The sequence below is a fragment of the Paralichthys olivaceus genome, chromosome 8, assembly GCF_024713975.1.
Source record: "Paralichthys olivaceus isolate ysfri-2021 chromosome 8, ASM2471397v2, whole genome shotgun sequence".
In the NCBI taxonomy this organism is placed as follows: Eukaryota; Metazoa; Chordata; class Actinopteri; order Pleuronectiformes; family Paralichthyidae; genus Paralichthys; species Paralichthys olivaceus.
The window spans coordinates 21,942,859-21,964,236 of record NC_091100.1 but is presented as its reverse complement, the minus strand read 5'-3'; the positions used below and the strand labels follow the sequence as shown (position 1 = coordinate 21,964,236).

The following is a 21,378-nucleotide window of genomic DNA, read 5'->3' as shown; positions in this document are numbered from 1 at the left end:
GTGCAGATGCGTTGCGTTTAAGGATCAGCCCACACTGAATAACCAGGTTCAAATGGATAAATCAATGGGTTTATATAATATTTCTCACCCAGACCGTCCACAGCAGCTGGTGGTAAATTATTCATTCGTTTTGCAGATTCTCTATCTGAGCATTTCTTAAGGTTATGGTCTTCAGGAATGATGGTGGACGTGTTGACTTGGAGCTTTCTGCGAGGGTGAGCGGGCCGGTTATTAAACCAGGGAAGTTTCTTTTAGGTTTGTGAGTTGTGTTCTTGGAGTTCTGCTCCAGATGGTCACCTTTAGCGCGGTCTCATCTTCAGCCCCAGCTATAATATTTGATTTGAATATGTATGAGGGTTTTGGGAACCTGTTACTGCGATAACTGCGAGTTCCTATTATCTATAACGCACGCACGCGCGGACAGAGCGCCGTGCACCCGCGCGCAAAACGTGTGAATGGATGTGGAAAAGCTGCTTGGTGCTCTGCAATCCCCCATGACAACTCATTTCCTCGCAGTTGTGTGGGGCTCGGGTCTCCGCAGGAGTCTTGTTTGGTCGGCTGTAATCGCCAGGTCCTGGTTGCCAAACAAACCGCGCCAGATGGTCTGCGAAACGCACGGTCCCAGTTGTGCGTATTCGTTAAACCTCAGACCTCTCTCTCTTTCCCCCCTCCTCTCTTTCTACGTTTCTATATTTCTCTCTCTTTCTCCATCTCTGCCCTCGCCTGTGTTTGCGCACGGGAGACTCTTTCTGGGAGAGGGTGCACTGATATAAACGCCCGAACTGGTGAATGTTGGACTCGTTATCAAAACAACATCCTGCGGGGAGATTGAAGTGATGTTCAACAGATTTGTGCACGCGGGCACGGAGCTGTTCCTCGGCGTGACCAGCTCTTTAAAGGCATTCATTAGAGTCCAGCTCCCTTTCAACGCGATTCGCCACAGAGCTTACCCAGCTTATACTCTCACCCATAGACTGCAGCAGATGAGACGCATGTGAAAAATAAATATATAAATATATAGTTCACCCAAAACATCTAATACAAAGCGCCTGTGCCTGGAGAAGGGGGAGATGGGGGGTGATCAGCTGCCACTTAAAAGAGCAGAAATAAGACCAGATACAGTATAAGCCCATGGCATCCATATACGCACCAGTGCCAAGGCATGCAATAAGTCAGTCAGTCAGTCAGTAGGAGTGAGTTGTGACAGCTGCTCCTGGCTGGGTTGAGCTGTATGTTTTATAATAAAAAGGCTGCGCTTTTGAAGTGGTGGTGGTTGGGGCGACTTTATCTTTTTCTTTTCTAATGAGAATTTAGACTCTTTATTTTTACGTCTCCATGCTGTCTGGGGAGAACAGACGAGAAGCGAGAAAGTCGTAAACCGTCCATGGGTTTATAGCAATGAAAAACGTCAGGGAAAGTCCTTTGAATGAATGTTGTCTCCTCTAGTTTATTTTCTCCCATTGAAGCAGGATGGTCGTTAGGAGTGGGGAAAGTGAACCCCACTGGATTGTTCTTACCCCCCACTTTCTATTTTTCCTCCCTCCTCTTGCGCCTCCTTCTCTCCTCTGGAGTTTGAGTGGGCAGCAGCTTTTGATTGAAGAAAGCGTTTGTCTTTCCCGGGATGTGAAAGGGAGGGGGGGCCGTGGCTCATGTACAACTAGTTGGTTTGGGGCGGGTTATTTTGGGCAAGTCTGTGTGCGGAGGCACCTCAAACGGAGAGAGGGAGCGTACGAAAGCGCACGGCGCACAGACCAGACGCAGGCAGGAGAGGGAGAAAGGCGCACAGATTCGGTGGCACTCAGCTGCTTCTCCCTCACGCTAGATAGACACAATCTGAATGACAAGGAAGGGAAGATAGAAACAAGTGTGGATGCTTATATGGAAAATAGTGCAACTTGTACTGGCTTAGATTGAACAATCTGAATGTTTTGTTTTTCCTCAACGCTCCGCGGAGAAAGCAATGCAGCTGCTGATTGAGGGAGGAGAGCAATTACTAAGTTAAAACTGGAATTTCCTGCGCTCTGCATTTTTGAGCTGTTTTCTCTCTGGATCTGCTTTTGGCTTGCACAGAAATGCAACCAGTGAAGATGAAGGGACTCTTTCTGTCAAGAATGTGGAAAGTTGTGGTTGTTTTGGCACTGGCAACGCAACACGCCACCGGTAAGACACTGAAATATCAGATTTATGAGGAGCAGAAGGTTGGCACGGTCATCGCCCGTTTAAGGGATGATGTCGCGGATGTTCTGGCGAAACTTCCCAGCTCGGTGTCGCTCCGCTTCAGAGCGATGCAAAGAGGGAGCTCGTCTTTCCTCGCGGTGCGCGAGCAGGACGGAGAAATCACCATCAAGACCAAGATCGACCGCGAGAAACTCTGCGAGAAGAACCTCAACTGTTCCGTCCAATTCGACGTGCTGACGCTGCCCACCGAGCACCTGCAGCTGTTCCACGTCGAGTTGGAAGTGTTGGACATCAACGACAACGCACCCCAATTCGCCCGCGCCGTTATTCCCATTGAGATCTCCGAGAGCGCGTCCGTGGGAGCGCGCATTCCCCTGGACAGCGCCACGGACCCCGACGTCGGGGAGAACTCGCTGTACACGTACGCGTTAGAGCCCAACAACTTCTTCAAGGTGGACATCCAGTCCAGAACCGACGGGGCCAAGTACGCGGAGCTGGTGGTGCTCAGGGAGCTGGACCGGGAGGTGCGCTCCAGTTACGAACTTCAATACACGGCCTCTGACAGGGGCGTTCCCTCCAGGACGGGTACGACCCTTCTCAAAATTAATGTCGCCGACTCAAATGACAACAGCCCCATTTTTGACAAGTCCTCATATGTCATAAATCTTCCAGAAAATTCACCTGTTGGCACTCTGCTCATTGACTTAAACGCCACTGACGCGGATGAGGGCACAAACGCCAAGATAGTCTACTCCTTCAGTAGTCACGTGTCCCCAAAGATAATGGAGACGTTCAAAATCAATCCAGACAGTGGTCACCTGACCCTCGTCAGGCGTGTGGACTATGAGACCATGAGCTCCTATGACATTGATGTGCAAGCGCAGGACATGGGTCCAAACTCAATGCCCGCTCACTGCAAGATCCTGGTCAAAGTGGTAGATGTGAACGACAACAAGCCAGACATCAGCATCAACCTCATGTCCTCTCAGGGGAATGGGGATGCAGCGTACATATCTGAGGCTTCTGCTCTGGACACGTTTGTAGCTTTGGTGAGGGTGGAGGACATGGACTCTGGGTTGAATGGAGAGGTGGAGTGTAAACTTCATGGTCAGGGCTACTTCAAATTGCAGAAGACTTATGAGAATAATTACATGATTCTGACCAATGTGTCTCTGGACAGAGAGAAGAGGTCAGAGTTCAGTCTGACGGTGGTGGCAGAGGATCGGGGGACTCCCAGTCTCTCTACTGTCAAACATTTCACTGTGCATGTGACTGATGAGAATGACAATGCGCCACGTTTTGAGAAGGGCCGATATGAGATCTTTAAATCTGAGAACAATGCCCCAGGAGCATATCTCACCTCTATCATGGCCACCGACCCTGACCTGGATACCAATGGACAGGTGAGCTATTCCATCTTGGAGAACTCTGTTCATGGGAGTTCAATCTCAACCTACGTCACCATTGACCCCTCTAATGGCGCCATCTATGCACTGCGTACATTTGATCGTGAGGACGTCAGCCGTATCTCCTTCGTGGTGCAAGCCAAAGATGCAGGAAAACCATCACTGCTGAGTAACGCTACTGTCATTCTGAACATCCTGGATGAGAACGACAACCCTCCAGTCATCGTGGTGCCCCAGCTGTGGAACTTCACTGCTGATGTGCTCGCATCAAAGTTCACAGAGGCTGGACACCTAGTAACAGTGGTTAGGGCGACTGATCGGGATACAGGGGTCAACGCTGAGCTCATCTGCTCCATAGTCAGCGGCAACGAGGAGGGTTTCTTTCTCATCGACCCAAGAACTTGTGAAATCCATGCCAATGCCAGCCTGGAGAACTTCCCCCAGGAGAATGCTGAGCTGACAATTGTGGTTCGAGATCAGGGAAGTGAGAGCCTCAGCGCTAAGGCCGTTCTGAAAATCACCCTCTATGAGAACATGGAGAACCACGTCCAGGTGATGGACCAGGGGGGGTCTTCACTCGACTCATCCTTAATAATCATCATCTCCCTTGGGGCCATCTGCGCTGTGCTCCTCGTCATCATGGTGGTGTTTGCTGCTCGCTGTAACCGTGAGAAGAAGGACAACAGGAACTCCTACAACTGCCGGGTCGCTGAGTCAACCCACCAGCACCATCCTAAGAAGCCCGCACGCCAAATCCACAAAGGCGATATCACCCTGGTTCCCACAGTGAATGGGACCCTGCCAATCAGAGCCCACCACCGCTCACCTTCGGCCACACCCCCCATGGACCGCGCCCAGATGGGGAGCAGACAGAACCATCACAGCCGCCAATCCCTGAACAGCTTGGTGACCATCTCATCCAATCACATTCCAGAGAGCTTTGCCCTGGAACTGACACACGCGACTCCACCAGTGGAGGTGAGCACACACAAGCACTGTCTTTGACACAGACACACACAGACACACACTCAGAAGTCAATTACTCTCAGAAATTTAAAATGCAGTCTCTCAGCCCCATTCCAAATTTTCTGTCTCTCTTCTTTCCCTCAGTTTCTCTCTTTCTCATTCACACACACACACACACACACACACACACACACACACACACACACACACACACACACACACACACACACACCAGTCTTCTCAACCTCACAGCTCTCTCCGTTGCATTAAATTAGCTCATCTCCATGTGTGACAGTGTCTAAATCAACACTGCCCTGTAGATCATACTGACTCTCATTAAAAACTGTTGATGATTACAGATGTGCCTCTGTCTCCGCCCTGTTTACACCCTGTCACCATTACCTCCATCACAACCACAACTCACCCCTCAGTCATATGTCTCCATATTCATCTAGACTCACCCCCTTACCTCTACCTTTTTATTTTGTTATAACATCATCCATTTTGTCTCATCCATTTTCAGCAGCCTCTCCATCATCCATTTTGTGTTTACTCATCTATTATTTTGTCTTCTGTGTTGTCTCCCCCTCTCTCTCTCTGTCTGTCCCGTCTTTTCCCCCCCTCCTCAATTACCCATCTGTTATTCATCCCCCCCTTTCTTTTTTTTCATTTGTTTTATTTTGTTTGTTTTGTTATTTTTGGATGTAGCAAGTCTCACAGCTTCTGTCCATGCTCCATCAGGGCCAGTACCAGCCCAGACCCAGTTTCCGTGGCAACAAATACTCCCGCAGCTACAGGTAATTCACCCCGATTCCCTCAGTACGCCCCCCACCCAACCACCCCAACCCAAAAAACAAAACCAAGATTATCTTTTGTTCACTTTTCAAACCACTTGTGTTTCATTGTTTACTACATGTTCCAACAACCTGTTGTAAAGTTTTACCTGGTCAGTTACATGTAGATCATGGTTTGATGGCGTGTTAATGTATTTTTTTTTCATGTTCCAATTGTTATCATACCAATGCCATTCAGTTCAAAAGTATGCAACTCATTTGTCTGAATGTCACAACAATTTCCTCGGTACTCCTCTTCTTAAAAACATTTTCTCGGGCTGTGAAGTGTGAATCCATTACTATTTTCATCATAATATTCCTCCTTATGATCTCCACATGATAGATTTATTGATGCCCGCTGTGGCTGTTGGAATAGATTTATTGATGGGACATACCTGCACGTAGAATTTATGGGCAGAGCCTCGTCTATGGGGATTCTAAAGATTCCAGTCTAAAGTTTTATTTGATGGATTTATTTGTCATTAGTCTCCTCCATGAGGAGAGATTGATTCTGTCAGCCTGCAAAACAGAATTCACACAGCGCTCATTTGCAAAATGTGAATTTGCATCATATTTGTTATTCCGATGTGTTTGTAATCTTTTTTTTATTTTATTGAATTGTTCCCCCATAGGTATGCATTACAAGACATGGACAAGTTCAGCCTGAAGGACAGTGGCCGTGGGGACAGCGAGGCGGGAGACAGTGACTGTGACATGGGGAGGGAATCCCCCGTGGACAGACTGCTGCTGGGGGAGGGCTTTTCTGACCTGATACACCTCGAAATGCACCATCGACTCCACCCAGGTGAGCTTCAGGAAACCAACTCTCACAGTCTCCCTCTCCCCTTTGTGATGACACACCACAACAACTTTTCCTTCTCCTTTTTGTTTGGTGCACTCTTTTCAGCATGACGTGGCAATGTGTTTTCCAGTCAGCTGAGTCACACCTCTGCATAGTCTTATCTTGCAAACGTGTTGGTCAAAAGTTGTTTTTTTACCTCCAACCAAATTTAAATTTGAACTAGAATTGATAACTCGTGATGTCCTCAAGACCACACATTTCAGCACCATGGACAGCGCCAGGCCTAAGCCCCATTATTCGTCTGTACACCTGCCTATACAGCCGCTCCATTCACCCCTGCCGCCGACACAATCCCCATTGTGCTCAGCCCCATTCTTCCACACAAGCCCTCATTTCCACGCTCGTTATCACTGAGAGAGGTTACAGTGTGTCTGGCTGTTTGCGTTGCTGTGTGTGGGGTTGTTGTGTGTGTGTGTGTGCGTGTTATCTGCCCCTCAGATAGAGTCGTGTCTGTAAAATCCTCCCCTGAGCGGAGATGAGTTGCCTGTCACTCATCACTATGCGTCTCAGGGTGCTGTTTTTTTTCTTCTCTCCCTTCTTTTTCTTTTCTTTCTCCTTTTTTGAGTGACAGTGTTGCGCTTTCATGTCTGAACTGAGGAGAATTCATAGTAATTGCTTTTAGAATGTTATTCTCTCTCTCTCTCACACTCACTGACAATCCCTTCCTCGCTCTACCCTAGAAAGCCAAGAGCTCCTCTGCATCTCTCTCTCTCTCTTCTTTTCTTGTTAATGTATTCTCTATCTTTATTGAGATGGATAAAGGGAGGGGTGGCGGACATGGACAGTCTTTCTGTATTTATTTTTTCTCTCCCTTTGAGAAAGACTTAGAGGTGTTGCACCCCTCCTCATTCACCCTTCCCTTCCTCTATCTTTTATGCTAATATGAAAAACAGGGAGGGGAAGGAAATAATAGGCCGGGAGGGAGGATTTTCCCTGTTTTCTCTCCAAAAGATTTAATTTGTTTAGATTTTTCTATTTAGATGAGGGGGGAAATGTGGCTATTCATGCTGGATATGATAAAAGAACTTAAACAAGAAAATCCCTGCCTGAGCTGCGTCGTGCTTGCTGGGCAAAGCAGCCAAATATTACATTAACGTCTGCCTGTGATGCCATTTGGGTGGGATCTGGCACTTATTTACTTTTCCGTCTAGAGTCCTTTGATTGTTAACATACCTGCATGAGAGCTACCTGGATATATGTGCTGTAAAGTGTAAATACTCCAAAATCTGCTCCTCAGCAGGAATAAGAAGAGGTAAAAAAAAGAACTTACCTCTTCCAGGTTGAGCTGTGATTTCTTGATATTAATAAAAGACTGAAGCGCTGCCATGTGAAATATTTACAAGGTATTATGCATGAAGCATTTTATTAGCATGCATGGTTTTTCAGACTCAACAGCATCCCTGCACTTGTTTCAGTGTATTAAATAGAACTGTACCATTCTCCTCCATGAGCAGTATATCTCTTAAGTGTAACATTACTTTACCACAGTCTCAGGGTTTATTACTTGTTTTATTCAATTGTATTGACATTTTCTGTACCGCAGCAATGAACACTTTTAACAAATCCCACTTCTTTGTGAGGAGATTTGACTTTGAGTTTTTGGTTTTGCAGTTGTTCCGGGTTTTTTTTGTTTCATTTTCTTCTTGTAGCGGAACATGCTCCTGACTGTGTCTATGTGTTTTCTTTTTTGTTGTTGTAGCCATGAGACTGTGCACGGATGAATGTCGTGTCCTGGGACACTCTGACCAGTGCTGGATGCCCCCTCTCTCCTCGCCCGCTTCCTCCTCTGACTACCGCAACAACATGTACATCCCCGGGGAGGAGTCCTCGCAGCAGCCACAGCTCGACGATGACCAGTCTTCGGTCGACTCAGAGCGCCGCAAGAGCTTCTCCACGTTTGGTAAAGAGTCTGGGAGCGAAGAAGCCATTGCCGGGGGAGTTGTCGCCGGAGGAGGAAGTGATGCATGTGCGGCCGGAGGAGGGGCTGGCTCCCTCCTCACAGAGATGAACTCTGTGTTCCAGCGACTTCTCCCCCCCAATATGGACTCCTACACAGAGTGCACTGAAACAAGCCCCCCCCCCTCCTCGTCAACTACTGAGAGAGGAACTGGACGTAGCAGCAACACTGCAGGTAACCACAGTAACAACACTGTTCCTCAGGATAGCCGCAGAGGGTTGCTGCCAGGTGGGAAAGGTCCCGCTTATCCCCCAGGTGTGGCTGCATGGGCGGCAAATACCCACTATCTGAACCCTGGAAGTGGATCTGTGGGTACCAACCACGTTTCCCCCTCTTCCTCGTCCTCCACTTCCTCTTCATCTTCGACCCCAACTGCCACCTCCACTAATGGGCAGCCGCCTCACCTCAAATGGCTACCAGCCATGGAGGAAATCCCAGAGAATTATGAGGAAGATGACTTTGATGGCGTCTTCCACCAGGGTCACCAAGGTGGGAAGCGCAGCGAGAGCCGCCATGAGGCTGGCATGGACGCTAGTGAGCTGGTGCATGAGATCAACAAACTGCTGCAGGATGTCAGACAGAACTAGAGAGGGAGAAAAACATGGCGTGGCATGCTATCACAATGTGAGGAGAGAGAACAATTCAACACATTCTGGCAAATGCTTGTTCTTCGTGCCATCGTATACATATAAACTACATGATGACTGTTTCTTGTTCACTGTAATGCTTGTCTCGTCTGTTTTACCAAATATCCTCTTTGCTGCTCAGTGCTGAGAGACTCGCAGAGAAAAAGTAAAACATGGCACTGAAATTATGATGGAGGTGACTTAACGGCATCAAAGCCAGCGCGCGGAGAACAGATTGCTCAGTTGTCATTACAGTCCCTTCGATTTCAAACCGAAATCCACCCACAAAAACTGTACCCTTTCTTCATTTGTAATGTTTACAGCAGCAAGAACAGACTCCGCGGGGAGAAACCAACAGCTGTGTGATCTAATTTCTGCTTTTACAGTGTACAATATTGTACAGTGTCTGTGGGAAAAAGGCAAACTCACTTGAATATTGTGCTACGTCTCCTGTTTTGTTATTATGGAATGTAACTGTACAATTTGACCTTTGTATTTTAAAAATACACTCTTTTCTACTTCTATATATTTATATGTGTCCATGTATGTTTGTACAGAAAAAGAAAACAAATGTCTATTTTTTATATTGTCACTGCATGTCTTAATATCACTCAATGTGTCTCATTTCCTCTGCCCTGTTTATTTGATAAAACAACTGTATTTAATTTTCTTATTGAATGTGTGTGCCTGTGTGTGTGCGTATTAATAATATCACATTCCAATGCAGTTCCATGTAGGAATTTGGTTTTGTATGATATCATTGTGACCAGTGGATGGTAAATAAAGTGAAGGGATTCATAACACGGTTGTGTCTGAAAAAATATCCTTTTTTTTAAATTAAGTTCAGCAATATTTATTTATTGACTTATTTGAGTCAAATTGTCTGTTTCTTTTCATATCTCATATTTTCCTCACAAAGAGCTTCCATTTGCCCCCCTATCTCTTAGCACCCCCTAATGTCCAGCATTAAAACTGCAGCACTCTGCATACAGTGACAATCTGCTGCATGTGTTCCAAGCAAACCTCATTAAACCTCATCTCACATGCACGATCCTGCTAATGAACGTGCCATTTTTCATGAATTTATTCCCAAACGATCTCTTTAGATTAAAAAGCATTTAGGCATTAATTTAAATTTAGAGGATGCGTTGTCTCACCGTCTCTTTCAACCATGAAAGCATCACACTTAAAATATGCTCCGAAAATGAGCAGCGTCTGATAATAGCTGCACATGATGGGGAATCAGCAGCATGATATTGTACAACGCAGCCATATGGCCTTGTAATACAATTAAACAGAAAGTGGGAGGTGAGCGCCTCCCCTCACTCACGCTGCTGGTGATCGTGGGGCCTAATCTTCAGCTGATACTCTCACAATCAAAAGAACACGCACATGGTACGCACACTGTCAAGAGACAATAGGATACTGATTTGTGTTTAAAAGAGGGAGCACTGAACAACTAAGGCTAACTGAAGAAATTAACCTCATGAGACGGAGCTTTCCTTCAAAACATGGCCACACATGCACATACACACATACACACACACACACATTTATACAGTAGACTGGCAGGTGCATGCACACATGAAAACACAAACACACACTCACTTAACATGCACATGCAAACACCTGATAATGAGCTCATTTGTCTTCATCATTAAAGAGGCCAAGCCTCGATAAACAACAAGCACTTGCTGCGTGTGTGTGAGTGAAGGAAACTAAAGCATGCTAAATGCTAAATTAGCAAAGGCTCTTGAAATCCCAACAGTTTAATATTTAACAGTGTAACAGTAACAGAGCAGAGTCTTATGTATGGTTGTGCACTGTACAATGAGTAGTTTGAAGTGAGATGTTTTAGCTCAGCTTAGCATAAAGACGGTGGGGAAATGTTATGCCAGGCTAAGCAATGTGTGTGTGAGTGAAGGAAGGAAGCTAAAGCATGCTATATGCTAAATTAGCTTAAGCTGCCTGTAAACCATATTAGGGCTTAATATTCAATTGTGTCACAGCAGCTAATGCACTCGTCATAACTAGCTATTGTTATGGAAGTTTTCAGGAAGCTGGTGAAAGGAGAACTCAGCTAATGTCTTATGCAGAAGATTTTAATGTAGACTTGATGCATCAAGGAGACCAGAAGGTGCAACAATATACAAACACTAACAGAGTAACATGAGACATTGTCTCCCCCAAGACTGAAGATGTCCCCCAGCATCAAAGTATATCTTCCTCTAGCCTACTGGTGTCACCCATTCTAACAGCACAACTGTCATGTGTCATCAATGAAAGACTAGAATTGCTGTCACTCTATGTTACATGAAGATGTTTGCATCCTACTGGATACTGGTGTAAAATGCAAAAGAGCATCTCAGTTAGATATGAAGGTCCCTAAGTGTAGACTCTATGCACTGTTGGTTGGTCCTTTTTCTATAACCTGACCTAGGGTTACTGCTCAGAGAGAATGGAACTTCTCTTCATGGTGTACAGATATAATGTAATATACACTATATATATACATAATACAGTATATAGTGGCATATACAGTAATGTGTGAGGATATATACAAAAATTCCTCAACAGCTATGATGTATGGTCGTGCTTTTATTACTATAAAGTAGTAGTTTATTATTTACAGCTGTCACACCATGTATGGAGCTTTGGACTTAGCTTAGCTTAAAGGCTACACAATTGTGGATAATGTTACAGGCCAGGCTAACTCTTTTCCTCCTGATTCCAATCTTTATCCTAAAGCTAAGCTAGCGGATTGTCGGCTGTAGCATCATATTCAGCTTCAGCCGTATCAATCTTCTTTCCTGTAACTATTTGTCAAGGAAGCAAATAAGAACAAATTGCCAAACTATCAATTTAACCATGACAAACTTTCACAAATGTAACAGAAGGAAAATAAACAATAGATATTTAATGTTTTTAATACTTCCACCAAATGTGTGTGTCATTTCAAAATAAGACTGGCAATTCATGATGGATGATCTTTAGCACAACAATCTTCTTTAGCACATGGTAATGGCGTGTGTAATAGGAGAAACACACAGGCTGGGTGTGAAATCCGCTGGTGCTCATTTATTACCACTCACATAATTAATTTGACACAAATACAACACTGGCACCGATATGATGTTGAAATATGAACTTCAGCTTATCATTGTTTTAGCAAATCCACCATTAAATTGTTTGTCAGTCTCACTCGACTTGCGGCTCATTTTTCATCCTCAAACGTGCTCTCCTCCTCCACAGCGCCCACCCCTCCCTAACTTATAATGACCACCCACCGCCAAACCTCCATATCTCACTCTCATCTTCTGGCTATTTCTGTCTGTCCATCTGTCTGTTCGACACACACACACCCATAAATATTCTCCTTCACACAGAAACAGACAAACATGCTCGTCCAAATCCCAGCAACGTTCTCAGTTGATTTGACAGCCCCATGTCCCCACAGACTTTAGAATTTGTAATCCTCTTTTCTACTTGATCACATCTCGCCTCTGTCTGATCATTATTATTTCGCTGCTTGTCTGTTTTTTTTTTTTATCATCGGCACTGTCACAAGTATTAAATCACACCTATTACTTTTTGGATTCTTTTTTTTTCCTCAGGACAAACAACAGAAATCCTGACACACTCCTTCGTCATCTCCTCATCCGTTGATTGTTATTGACAGGAACCAAGAAGGCGAGGGCCCGGGTCATACTCAGCTGCTGGGTCCTCTGAGGGAGGTCAGCTTTCATTCACAAGTCAAACACACCACGGTGCAAACACATGCACCACTAGTGTCTGAGAGGAGAGGATATTGGCGAGCGTGTAACATAAACAGAATTCAGGTGTTGTGTACAGTCACAGCTTTGAAAGACTGCCCTGATGGAACATCTTTTATGTTTCGTATCGTATTGTTGAAGTGATATCATATGTATGTGTGTTCGTCAGGTGGCCCAGTCATCTATCACACCCACCAACTTAATTGCAAGGGCTTTCTTGTCCATCATCCATCTTGATGGAAAGTGCAGCAGTCTGTGGGAATCAAGTCTCTGGTTTTTTTTTATTTTTTTTATTTTTTTTACCGGCTACACCTCAAAAGCAATAGACCTGTTTTTTTTCTTGAGCTGAGACCTGGAGAAAGACAAAGGACAAAGATGGATGTCTGTGTTGAAAATGACGATGATGATAGCTTAATTAAATCAGGGATTCCCAAATGCTTTCTGTCAAAACATTTCAAGCCTACAATAAAAGACACATGTCTCTTTTGGTATATTGACAATACCCACATGGGAAAGAGCAGCATCTCCATATCTTTGATGTGAATGACGGAGACATTGATATTCAATGTACCAAAGAACATTTTATTGGTTAAATTGTATTTTCTTCCTTAATTTCCTTTTTGTCTTTTAGCAATTAAGTAATTTTCCAGTTAAGTCAGTGGCTCCTGGCTCTCTGGTTTGTGAACCCTCCTCACGGGTTACCCAATAACTTTTCCTTGCAGAAATGTTGTGTAAAAATACACCAACATAATAATTAAGTCATGAGTGTAGGTTTATCACCTCAAATTTATCCTGGTAACCTCTTGAGGTTCCATCCACCAAGATGGAAGCCTCCATTTTTATCAAATGTTTAAAAGCATTCCGTATATTATATATATTGTATATTCTCTAGAGTTGAGGTTTCTCCACACTACTCTTCACTTCTCTACACTGTCAGGAACACATCTAAAAGTACAATCAGACTAGTAAATACATACCTCCAAAGACACACATTCTTGCATTCCCAGATGAATCACATTCACATCATTTTCACAGGAAAAACATGGGTGTTACTTATAACATTCACAGAGACTCTGATACTGATTTGAATGTAAAGCAGATTTATTATTCTCACATGTCAAACCATGCCATGAAAAGAGGTGAATTTTACTTTCACAGACAACTGTGTGAAAAATGAACCCTTTAAGAGCATCTACACTTACACCACTTGCACATTTGGCAAGTTATTGGTGCAATATTTACATTTATGTTGACAACAACAATAGTTGAAACACAATGTAACAAACTGAACCTTTTGTACAATCCATATAATTTCCATACTGAAATAAAATATGATATTTCATTTTGTAATGTTTGGACAATGCAAAAGAAGCCACCAGAAAAGGATTTGTCCAGCAGATGGCACTGTGGCACCTGTCTTCTCACAAACAGGGATGTGCTTTCACAACTGAAACTCTTCAGGAGACACTGCCACACCATCAACAAGCCCTGCTGAAGAGCTGTTGACAGAGAGAGAGAGGGGGGGTGCTTTTGTGCAGCCAGGACTAGTGAGATAATGGCTTTTTTCATTATTGTATGTGAAGCTTGTGGGCGTGTGACTCTGCATGTGTGTGTATGCATGCATCTACTGTATGTGTTTGAATGGGGGAGGTTGGGTGTGTTGGCTGTACTCTCACCGTCTAATAGATATCCCTGTCCAGCTTGCCATTTAGAACTGGAGAGCAGCCAATTGTAGACTGCTCTCTCTCTCTCTCTCTCTCTCTCTCTCTCGCTTTCTGTCTCTCTCTCGCTCTGTCTCTCTCTCTCTTTTCGGACAATTGGATTAGTGCAGAGTGATAGAGTAAAGACAGAATCTCACTGCTGCAGCCAGTAGCTTGGCCTTTTGCCATATCATATTCACATGCACATGTACACATGATGCCACATAAGCACACACACACACACGCACACACCAGGCGAATTTACCCCAAGGCTAAGCTAGCTAGTTTGATATCCAGATGGTTTAATTACTGCAAGTCTATGAACAGTCACACTGTGTGTGTGTGTGTGTGTGTGTGTGTGTGTGTTTAAGGAGGATCCTTATTTAGTAAGATACTGTTTTGTTGTGGTATGTGACTTTATCCGGGGCCTCATGTAAATTATGGAGAGGTAAAAAAAGTATTAAAGTAACGGAATAATGAGAATGTGAGTGCAGATCAGGATGTACCTCTGGGTTGTCTTTCAACTGAGAGAAAAATGCATAAAAGAGAGAAAGAGATGAAAAGAGCAGAGAGTCATGTTTGTTATGTAGAATGTAAAACTGTAAATCCACATCTAATTGGGCCTTATAGAGAACTGAAGTCCTGACGTCTCTGTATGCTAGTTCTTAGCTTAGCTGCTGATGGTGAAAAAAACGTGAAACTTATTCCAATGCTTTTCTGTCTTTTTTTAAAGATTTCTAAGGTGGATTTTCTTTTGTCCAAAAACATGCCTTGCTTCTGATATATAAACATAGACCAACAATAAATCACATATTAAAGAAATAGTTTGACATTTGGGAAACTAGGTTTCTTCACATCCTTGCAGAGAATAGAATGAGAAAAATGAGAAATGCAAAAATTGCATTTCCTGCCTATAAAATTAATTTCTATTCAAATGAACTGCAGATGCATTTCAATTTTGTGTCAGTGTTTCCGTAATTTATTCCATGAGTGCCTGGCCGACATATGCCAGACAGACAGACAGGCAGGCAGGCAGGCAGACAGACAGACAGACAGACAGGCAGGCAGGCAGACAGGCAGGCAGGCAGACAGGCAGGCAGGCAGGCAGGCAGGCAGGCAGGCAGACAGACAGACAGGCAGGCAGGCAGACAGGCAGGCAGGCAGGCAGGCAGGCAGGCAGACAGACAGACAGACAGGCAGGCAGACAGGCAGGCAGGCAGGCAGGCAGACAGACAGACAGAAAGGCAGGCAGGCAGACAGGCAGGCAGGCAGGCAGGCAGGCAGACAGACAGACAGGCAGGCAGGCAGGCAGGCAGGCAGGCAGACAGACAGACAGGCAGGCAGACAGGCAGGCAGGCAGGCAGGCAGGCAGACAGACAGACAGGCAGACAGGCAGGCAGGCAGACAGACAGACAGAAAGGCAGGCAGAGGTATTTCTTTCAACATATGAAATGCTCCTAACAATCTGTTTTATCTGCACTTTCCATATTGTGAATAATACATGTGTATTATAATTTTGAGAATGACTGTTTGGTACACTCCAGCCTTTACTTGAGAATTATTCCTTGCCATTAGTGAGTCCTTCTCAAACAGTCCTACAATATACCGTCACTTTTTTATTATTCACTTGTTTGTGAACTGGATGTTGTGTGCAGAGGTTTTGAAAACAGTCAATGGTGCAAAGTTAGAAAACTTTGTGTTCATCCTAACTGGTTGCTCTGTAACATATTAACGGGAATATGAATGGAATATTCTATTACAACACATTTAAACACCATAATAATATTATGTCTTATGCTGATAAGGGTCAATTGTCAGAATGTTACATTTCAAGGGTTTGTGTTGGAACCACCTTTTTATGCAGGAGGGGAGTGACAGGTCTCTGATGCAGGGAGTGTGGTCATCAGGTAGATTCAGATCACCTGCTCTGGCAGCACTATATAAGCTGATGGCAATCAGCCCTTCTCCCACCCCCCCTTGGCTTCCACTGTGTTTGGTGTTACCGTTTGTGTGGAATTGTTCAGTTGCTTTCTGTTAAACCAGACCACTACCTAACTTAAGCGCTGCTGTGACTGCCCTAAATTCCATCCATCCATCAATTATCTATAGGCCTACCGCTTATCCTCTGAGGGTCACAGGAGGTTAGCTGGAGTCGATTCCAGCTGACATTGGGCAGGAGGCTGGGTACATCCTGGACATTTTACCAGCATTTCACAGGGCCAACATACAAACAAACCCTCCACACTCACATTTACACCAATAGGCAATTTAGAGTCTCCAGTTAAGGAGGAGTACCGTGCACACTCCACACACTCAGAGAGACATTGTCCAGCCGACATGTTGTGCCTTAAAATGGAAATAAATAATTACAAATTGATATTTTGACAGAAAATATATCCATGATGATACTTGATTGATTCTCACTGTGTTCATAACGAAGGTCCTAAATGTAATTTCAGGGAGATGTGGCTTGTTTATTCAATCTTTACACAACAGAGTACTGGGTTTTGTAATACTTTATTGGCAGCTAGGTGCATTGACTCTTAACATCACAACCAGCAGAGACTCCTGGATGATGAAGCAAACATTTATTGTTTCCATTCCCCAAAGTGCATTTAAATTTGTAGAAGTATTTTGGCAAACTTGCATTTTTATCTCTCTAAAACTATGTATTGACAAAATATGTTTTTGCAGGTACAGATAATATCTATCAGGTTTAAATTCAGCTTTAGTATTATACAGAAGTACTTCTTCTGATAAAACCTTTTAAACTGAACTGTCACAAAAGAGACAGTAAAACTCACAGCAAAACAAAAGCTTACAATAAATATTTACACAGAGTGGTTCATAGTCAAAGTCAACTTGAGATCATACTGTTTAGCACGGCATCCTGTGTTAATATGACGGATGGACCGGAAGAGAGGGAGACAATGATTCTGCAGACAGAGAGAAAGGTAGTGCAACTGCAGTGTTATTTCCCTGATGACCTGTCTCCCCCCATGTGACCTACTTCCACTATGGGTTACGTCAGATCCCATCCACTTAGTAATTCATCTCCCTTTTCTGTGTGTGTGTGTGTGAGAGAGAGAGAGAGGGAAATAGAGGGGGAGAGAGAGAGAGAAGGCAGGAGGAAGCATGCATCCATGCATACATCTCTTGAAATGTTAGAATTATTTGTCAACCTATATAACAGTATACAGATCCATCATGTGTGTTCTTGTCTTTGTGTGTGTGTGTGTGTGTGTTTGTGTATCTTCAGAGGAGTAAAGTGATACCAGAGGCCATTTATCCAGAGATCATAGCAACAGCCTGCTTGTACTCCTTCATTCTTACCGAGGAATCAACCCTGTGTGTGAGCGTTCCTATCCTTACGTCTTTGTGAGGACCATTTTAAGCATATAGACCCTACAAAGTGAGGACATTTTTAGAAAGTGAGGACATTTTGACCTCCTTAAATGGGCTGTTTGAAGGTTAAGACTTGGTTTTAGGGTTAGGATGAAAATTTAGTTTAAGTTGGGTTTAGGATAAGGGTTAGGCATTTAGTTTGGATGGTTTAGGTTAGAATAAGGGGCTAGGGAATGCATTATCTTACCTGTGAGTGTCCTCACAACTATAGAGAGACGTGCATGTGTGCGTGTGTCCGTGTGTGTGTGTTCCCGTAAGCCACAAATCAAACAACCTCACTACAATACTACTCTTTTGTCTAGTTGAGGAAGCTTCATGTTCGACTACTGCTCCAGCACGGTGTCAGGTATTCCTCAAGTAAACAAGTGAAGCTATTTTGGACATGTTTTTGAGATGCACAAAGAGAACACCAGTACGTCTCTGAAGTTTTGTGCCATTTACTGCACATGTCAAACATGCTAGCTCGTGAATGTTGAATTATTTAAACCTGTAGAAAAATGCCATGTCCCATTTCAAACATGAATAAGGAAAATGTTTATGAAGTAACGAAACTCAAGACAATTCACATTTGATTTTTGAAGTATCAGCATTGAGCTGGGAGGGTTGTGAGGGTTGGAGGATGCTACTGGGAGCTGTACCACAATCAATCACAGATATTTTTAAGGTACATTAAAACTCCTCAAGATTATTGTACAGAGCTTTATATAAAGTCTAAGGTCCAGAGGGAAGTTGTTCATCCTACCTGGTTTATCTGCAATGAGGCTGTGATTTTTATATACGTTTAAATGTTTTTTTTAACTTATATTTTCATACATTGCTTGAGGTTAGTTAAGCACCGACAACCGATAAGTTCACAATTTCCATATAAATCATAAGAGCAACAAAACAGATATGTTGACGGATAAATCCCCAAAAAGGAAGTCAATCAATGAATGCTGCTGCCATGATGGAGATCAACTGTAAATGTATGTTTCAGTTGGATATAGTGAAATTAAAAAATAATAAAAAATATCTGGTGGGCCAGATGTTATTGCTGCCAGTTGCAGACTACTGCTGTAGTTTATCTGAGGACATGAAAACATGTTCAGCTCGGTCTGCAGACCGCCTGTCATGCTGCCCCACTCCCACTGACTGCAAGGCACTGTTTGCCTGATTAGTCAATTTTATTGATATTGATTAGTGAAGCTACTAAGATGTGTTGCACATAGAGACAGAACAACAGTCGACTCAATCACAGGCTAGCAGTGTGTTTTCTCTTTTTGAAAATTGCAGGAAAGTTTTAATGAAGAATAGTGGATCGTTGCTTTACCATTTTACACACCAGGTTCTCTCGTCAATATAGTGAAGAAAGGCTAAATACAATATGTCCAAATAAATTACAAGTCTGAATCAAAATTACACACAAAGAATACACACAGATGAAACGAGAACCACAAGTTTTGGAATTGAGGACAGAACTGAGCCTCTGCTGTCAAGTTGCAGTCCTTCTGACGACTGGGAAACCTGGATACTTTAACCTGCGGCCTGTTGCGGGGGGGCTATCAGCAGCGACCAGCTCCCAGCAAAATCTTCTCCATCCATCCAATCAGGAGGAGACCTGCGGTGTCACTTCACAGATCCTCCCCTGAAAAGAACTCACACCAAAATACAGACACACAAACCATAGGAACAAAACACAGTACGCCCAGGGCCGTAACAGTTGTATACAATATAATTTCAGATTTTTTTAAAACCCGCAGTATGTCCATATAATGGGAGCTGTACTTGTCTTTGTTACTTCTCTTGCTTTTAACCTTTTCCTGGTTTCAGAACAAAGCAGCATGGGCTCAGCAGGACCTCTTCTTCAAGCCATTTCTCACAGAGATCCCACTTTATAACCTCTTCAAGTCTGGACTTTTTACACTGAGACAAACAAATCAGGCAGTATAGCTGTCCCAGTGTGGGATTTTTAAAAGCAATGCTTCATTGCATTCTGGAATCAGTTGCGTGTTGTGTAAAGCAACAGTGTCAGTCCCCACCACGCCATCTCTACCTTCGCCACAGACTTCAATGTGGCTCTATGAGAACAATACCAACCTCCACATGTAACATTTCGACCTTGAACATGTTGCGTAAAAAGGAGCTGATGACGCTTATTTTCATGTGACTCAATTTGACATGAGACTAAATTGCATAAATGGCTTATTATGGCAACACTTAGATGCAATTTCTCTTCTCACGTCAAGTCCTCCTCTGATCAACCATTAGGACCCCTCATTTCAAGTTTTTTTAAATTGGAAATATTACATGCTCCATATTTATTTCTAATATTCCACACAAAGGTTAGCTCGCTGAAGAGTGAAGCTGATGACTTACTCCCACCTCGTCTTGAAAGATACAAGATCTCTTATCTCTCTTTCACAGTGTCTTCATCTCTCTCTCTCTTCTTCACACTCTTTGTCAGTTCCCAGCTGTCAGAGATCTTTCTTAAAAGTACATGTCAGAAATGGAGGCAGCAGATGAAGAGGTGGTAATGGTGGCAGATGCTATGTTTTAACATGTGTGTATGTGCGTGCATGTGAGTGTGTGTGCTCGTGGCTGTCAGCGAGGTACAGGTGCTCTTGCAGTGTCAGAGAAAACGGCAGGCTCAATCTGGGGTCGGCTGATTGGCCAATTAAGGACTGTTTCCATGTGACATGCAGCAGTCAATTTACTCTCCCTCCACTGTCTGTTGCTTTCTCTCTCTTTCACTCTGATCCTTAAGTGCCTCTGTCTTTACCACTATTCTATCTGTCTCCTCCAGTATCTCTCCCCCTTTTTCTTCCTCCCATTCAATTTGTTCTCTCTCCTTCGCTGACCTATACTCTACTTCACTTTTCACAGCCCCGAAACCCCTCCACCCCAAACCTGCCGCTCCTCAGTCTCATATCTCTACTCTCGCTCCCTGTTGCTCTTCTGTCATTTCCAGTATCCATCTCACTGCCTTCCTTTTGTCCCTTACTGCTTTTAACACCACCTCCCATCTCACACTGACACACACACAAACCCCACTATATGCACGCCTCACATCCAGATATACCTTTGAGTAGGTATTTGAGAAATTGCATGAAAAAATATGCACTATATATACTATATACACTTTACCAAAACACTCAGACATTCACATGCTTCAAGGCGTCAACATTGGTGTCCATAAACTGAATTGTATCTGAGAGAATAGACTGATTAATGGTACAGTATTTGGAGAGGAATATTTGTAGTTTAAAGTTTAAACCATATACACTGGTTAAAAGTTAAGTTTACAAGTTAAATTTAATGTTTCATTCATCCCTTACAAGGTACTTTGAGTACTTGAAATGAGCTCTTCCTCCTCCATGAGAATCTTTGACTCACCCAGACACACGTCCGACTCACACGAGACATGGCTGTGAAACTGGCGATGTGTAAGGATGAAGATGTGCAATCAGTCTTAAATGTTCTCCCCATGTCTGTGTGGGTTTTCTCCAGCTTCCTCCCATAGTCCAAAGACATGCAGATTTAGTATTAGGTTAATTAAACACTCTAAATTAACCATATGAGTGTGAATGGTTGTTTGTCTGTGTATGTTGCCCCTGTGATAGACTGGACCCTGCCTCTCATGCAATGTCACCTGAGATCGTCTCCAGCTCCTGCACCATGATCCACAAAGATCAA

General features: G+C 43.7%; 1 protein-coding gene across 2 annotated transcripts; it reads left to right on the top strand.

Moving 5' to 3' along the window:
• Positions 1-1,666: 1,666 nt before the first annotated feature.
• Positions 1,667-9,633, top strand: pcdh18a (protocadherin 18a). 2 transcript variants are annotated; one of them, XM_069530619.1, is made up of 4 exons: positions 1,667-4,562; positions 5,259-5,347; positions 6,016-6,188; positions 7,945-9,633. In XM_069530619.1, the coding sequence occupies exons 1-4, from the start codon at positions 2,073-2,075 to the stop codon at positions 8,787-8,789; spliced, it is 3,597 nt and encodes a 1,198-aa protein (XP_069386720.1). In that variant the 5' UTR covers positions 1,667-2,072; the 3' UTR covers positions 8,790-9,633. The 2 variants fall into 2 exon arrangements, with proteins under 2 accessions (XP_069386720.1, XP_069386721.1); XM_069530620.1 differs by having other exon boundaries at positions 1,668-4,562; positions 5,292-5,347.
• The last annotated feature ends 11,745 nt before the right edge of the window (positions 9,634-21,378 follow it).

Bases quoted from the DNA above. Each gene is read 5' to 3' on its own strand.
- pcdh18a (XM_069530619.1), top strand. From the start codon at position 2,073: ATGCAACCAGTGAAGATGAAGGGACTCTTTCTGTCAAGAATGTGGAAA. The intron at 4,563-5,258 runs GTGAGCACACAC...TTTTGGATGTAG, and splicing joins ACGCGACTCCACCAGTGGAG to CAAGTCTCACAGCTTCTGTC. The intron at 5,348-6,015 runs GTAATTCACCCC...GTTCCCCCATAG, and splicing joins AAATACTCCCGCAGCTACAG to GTATGCATTACAAGACATGG.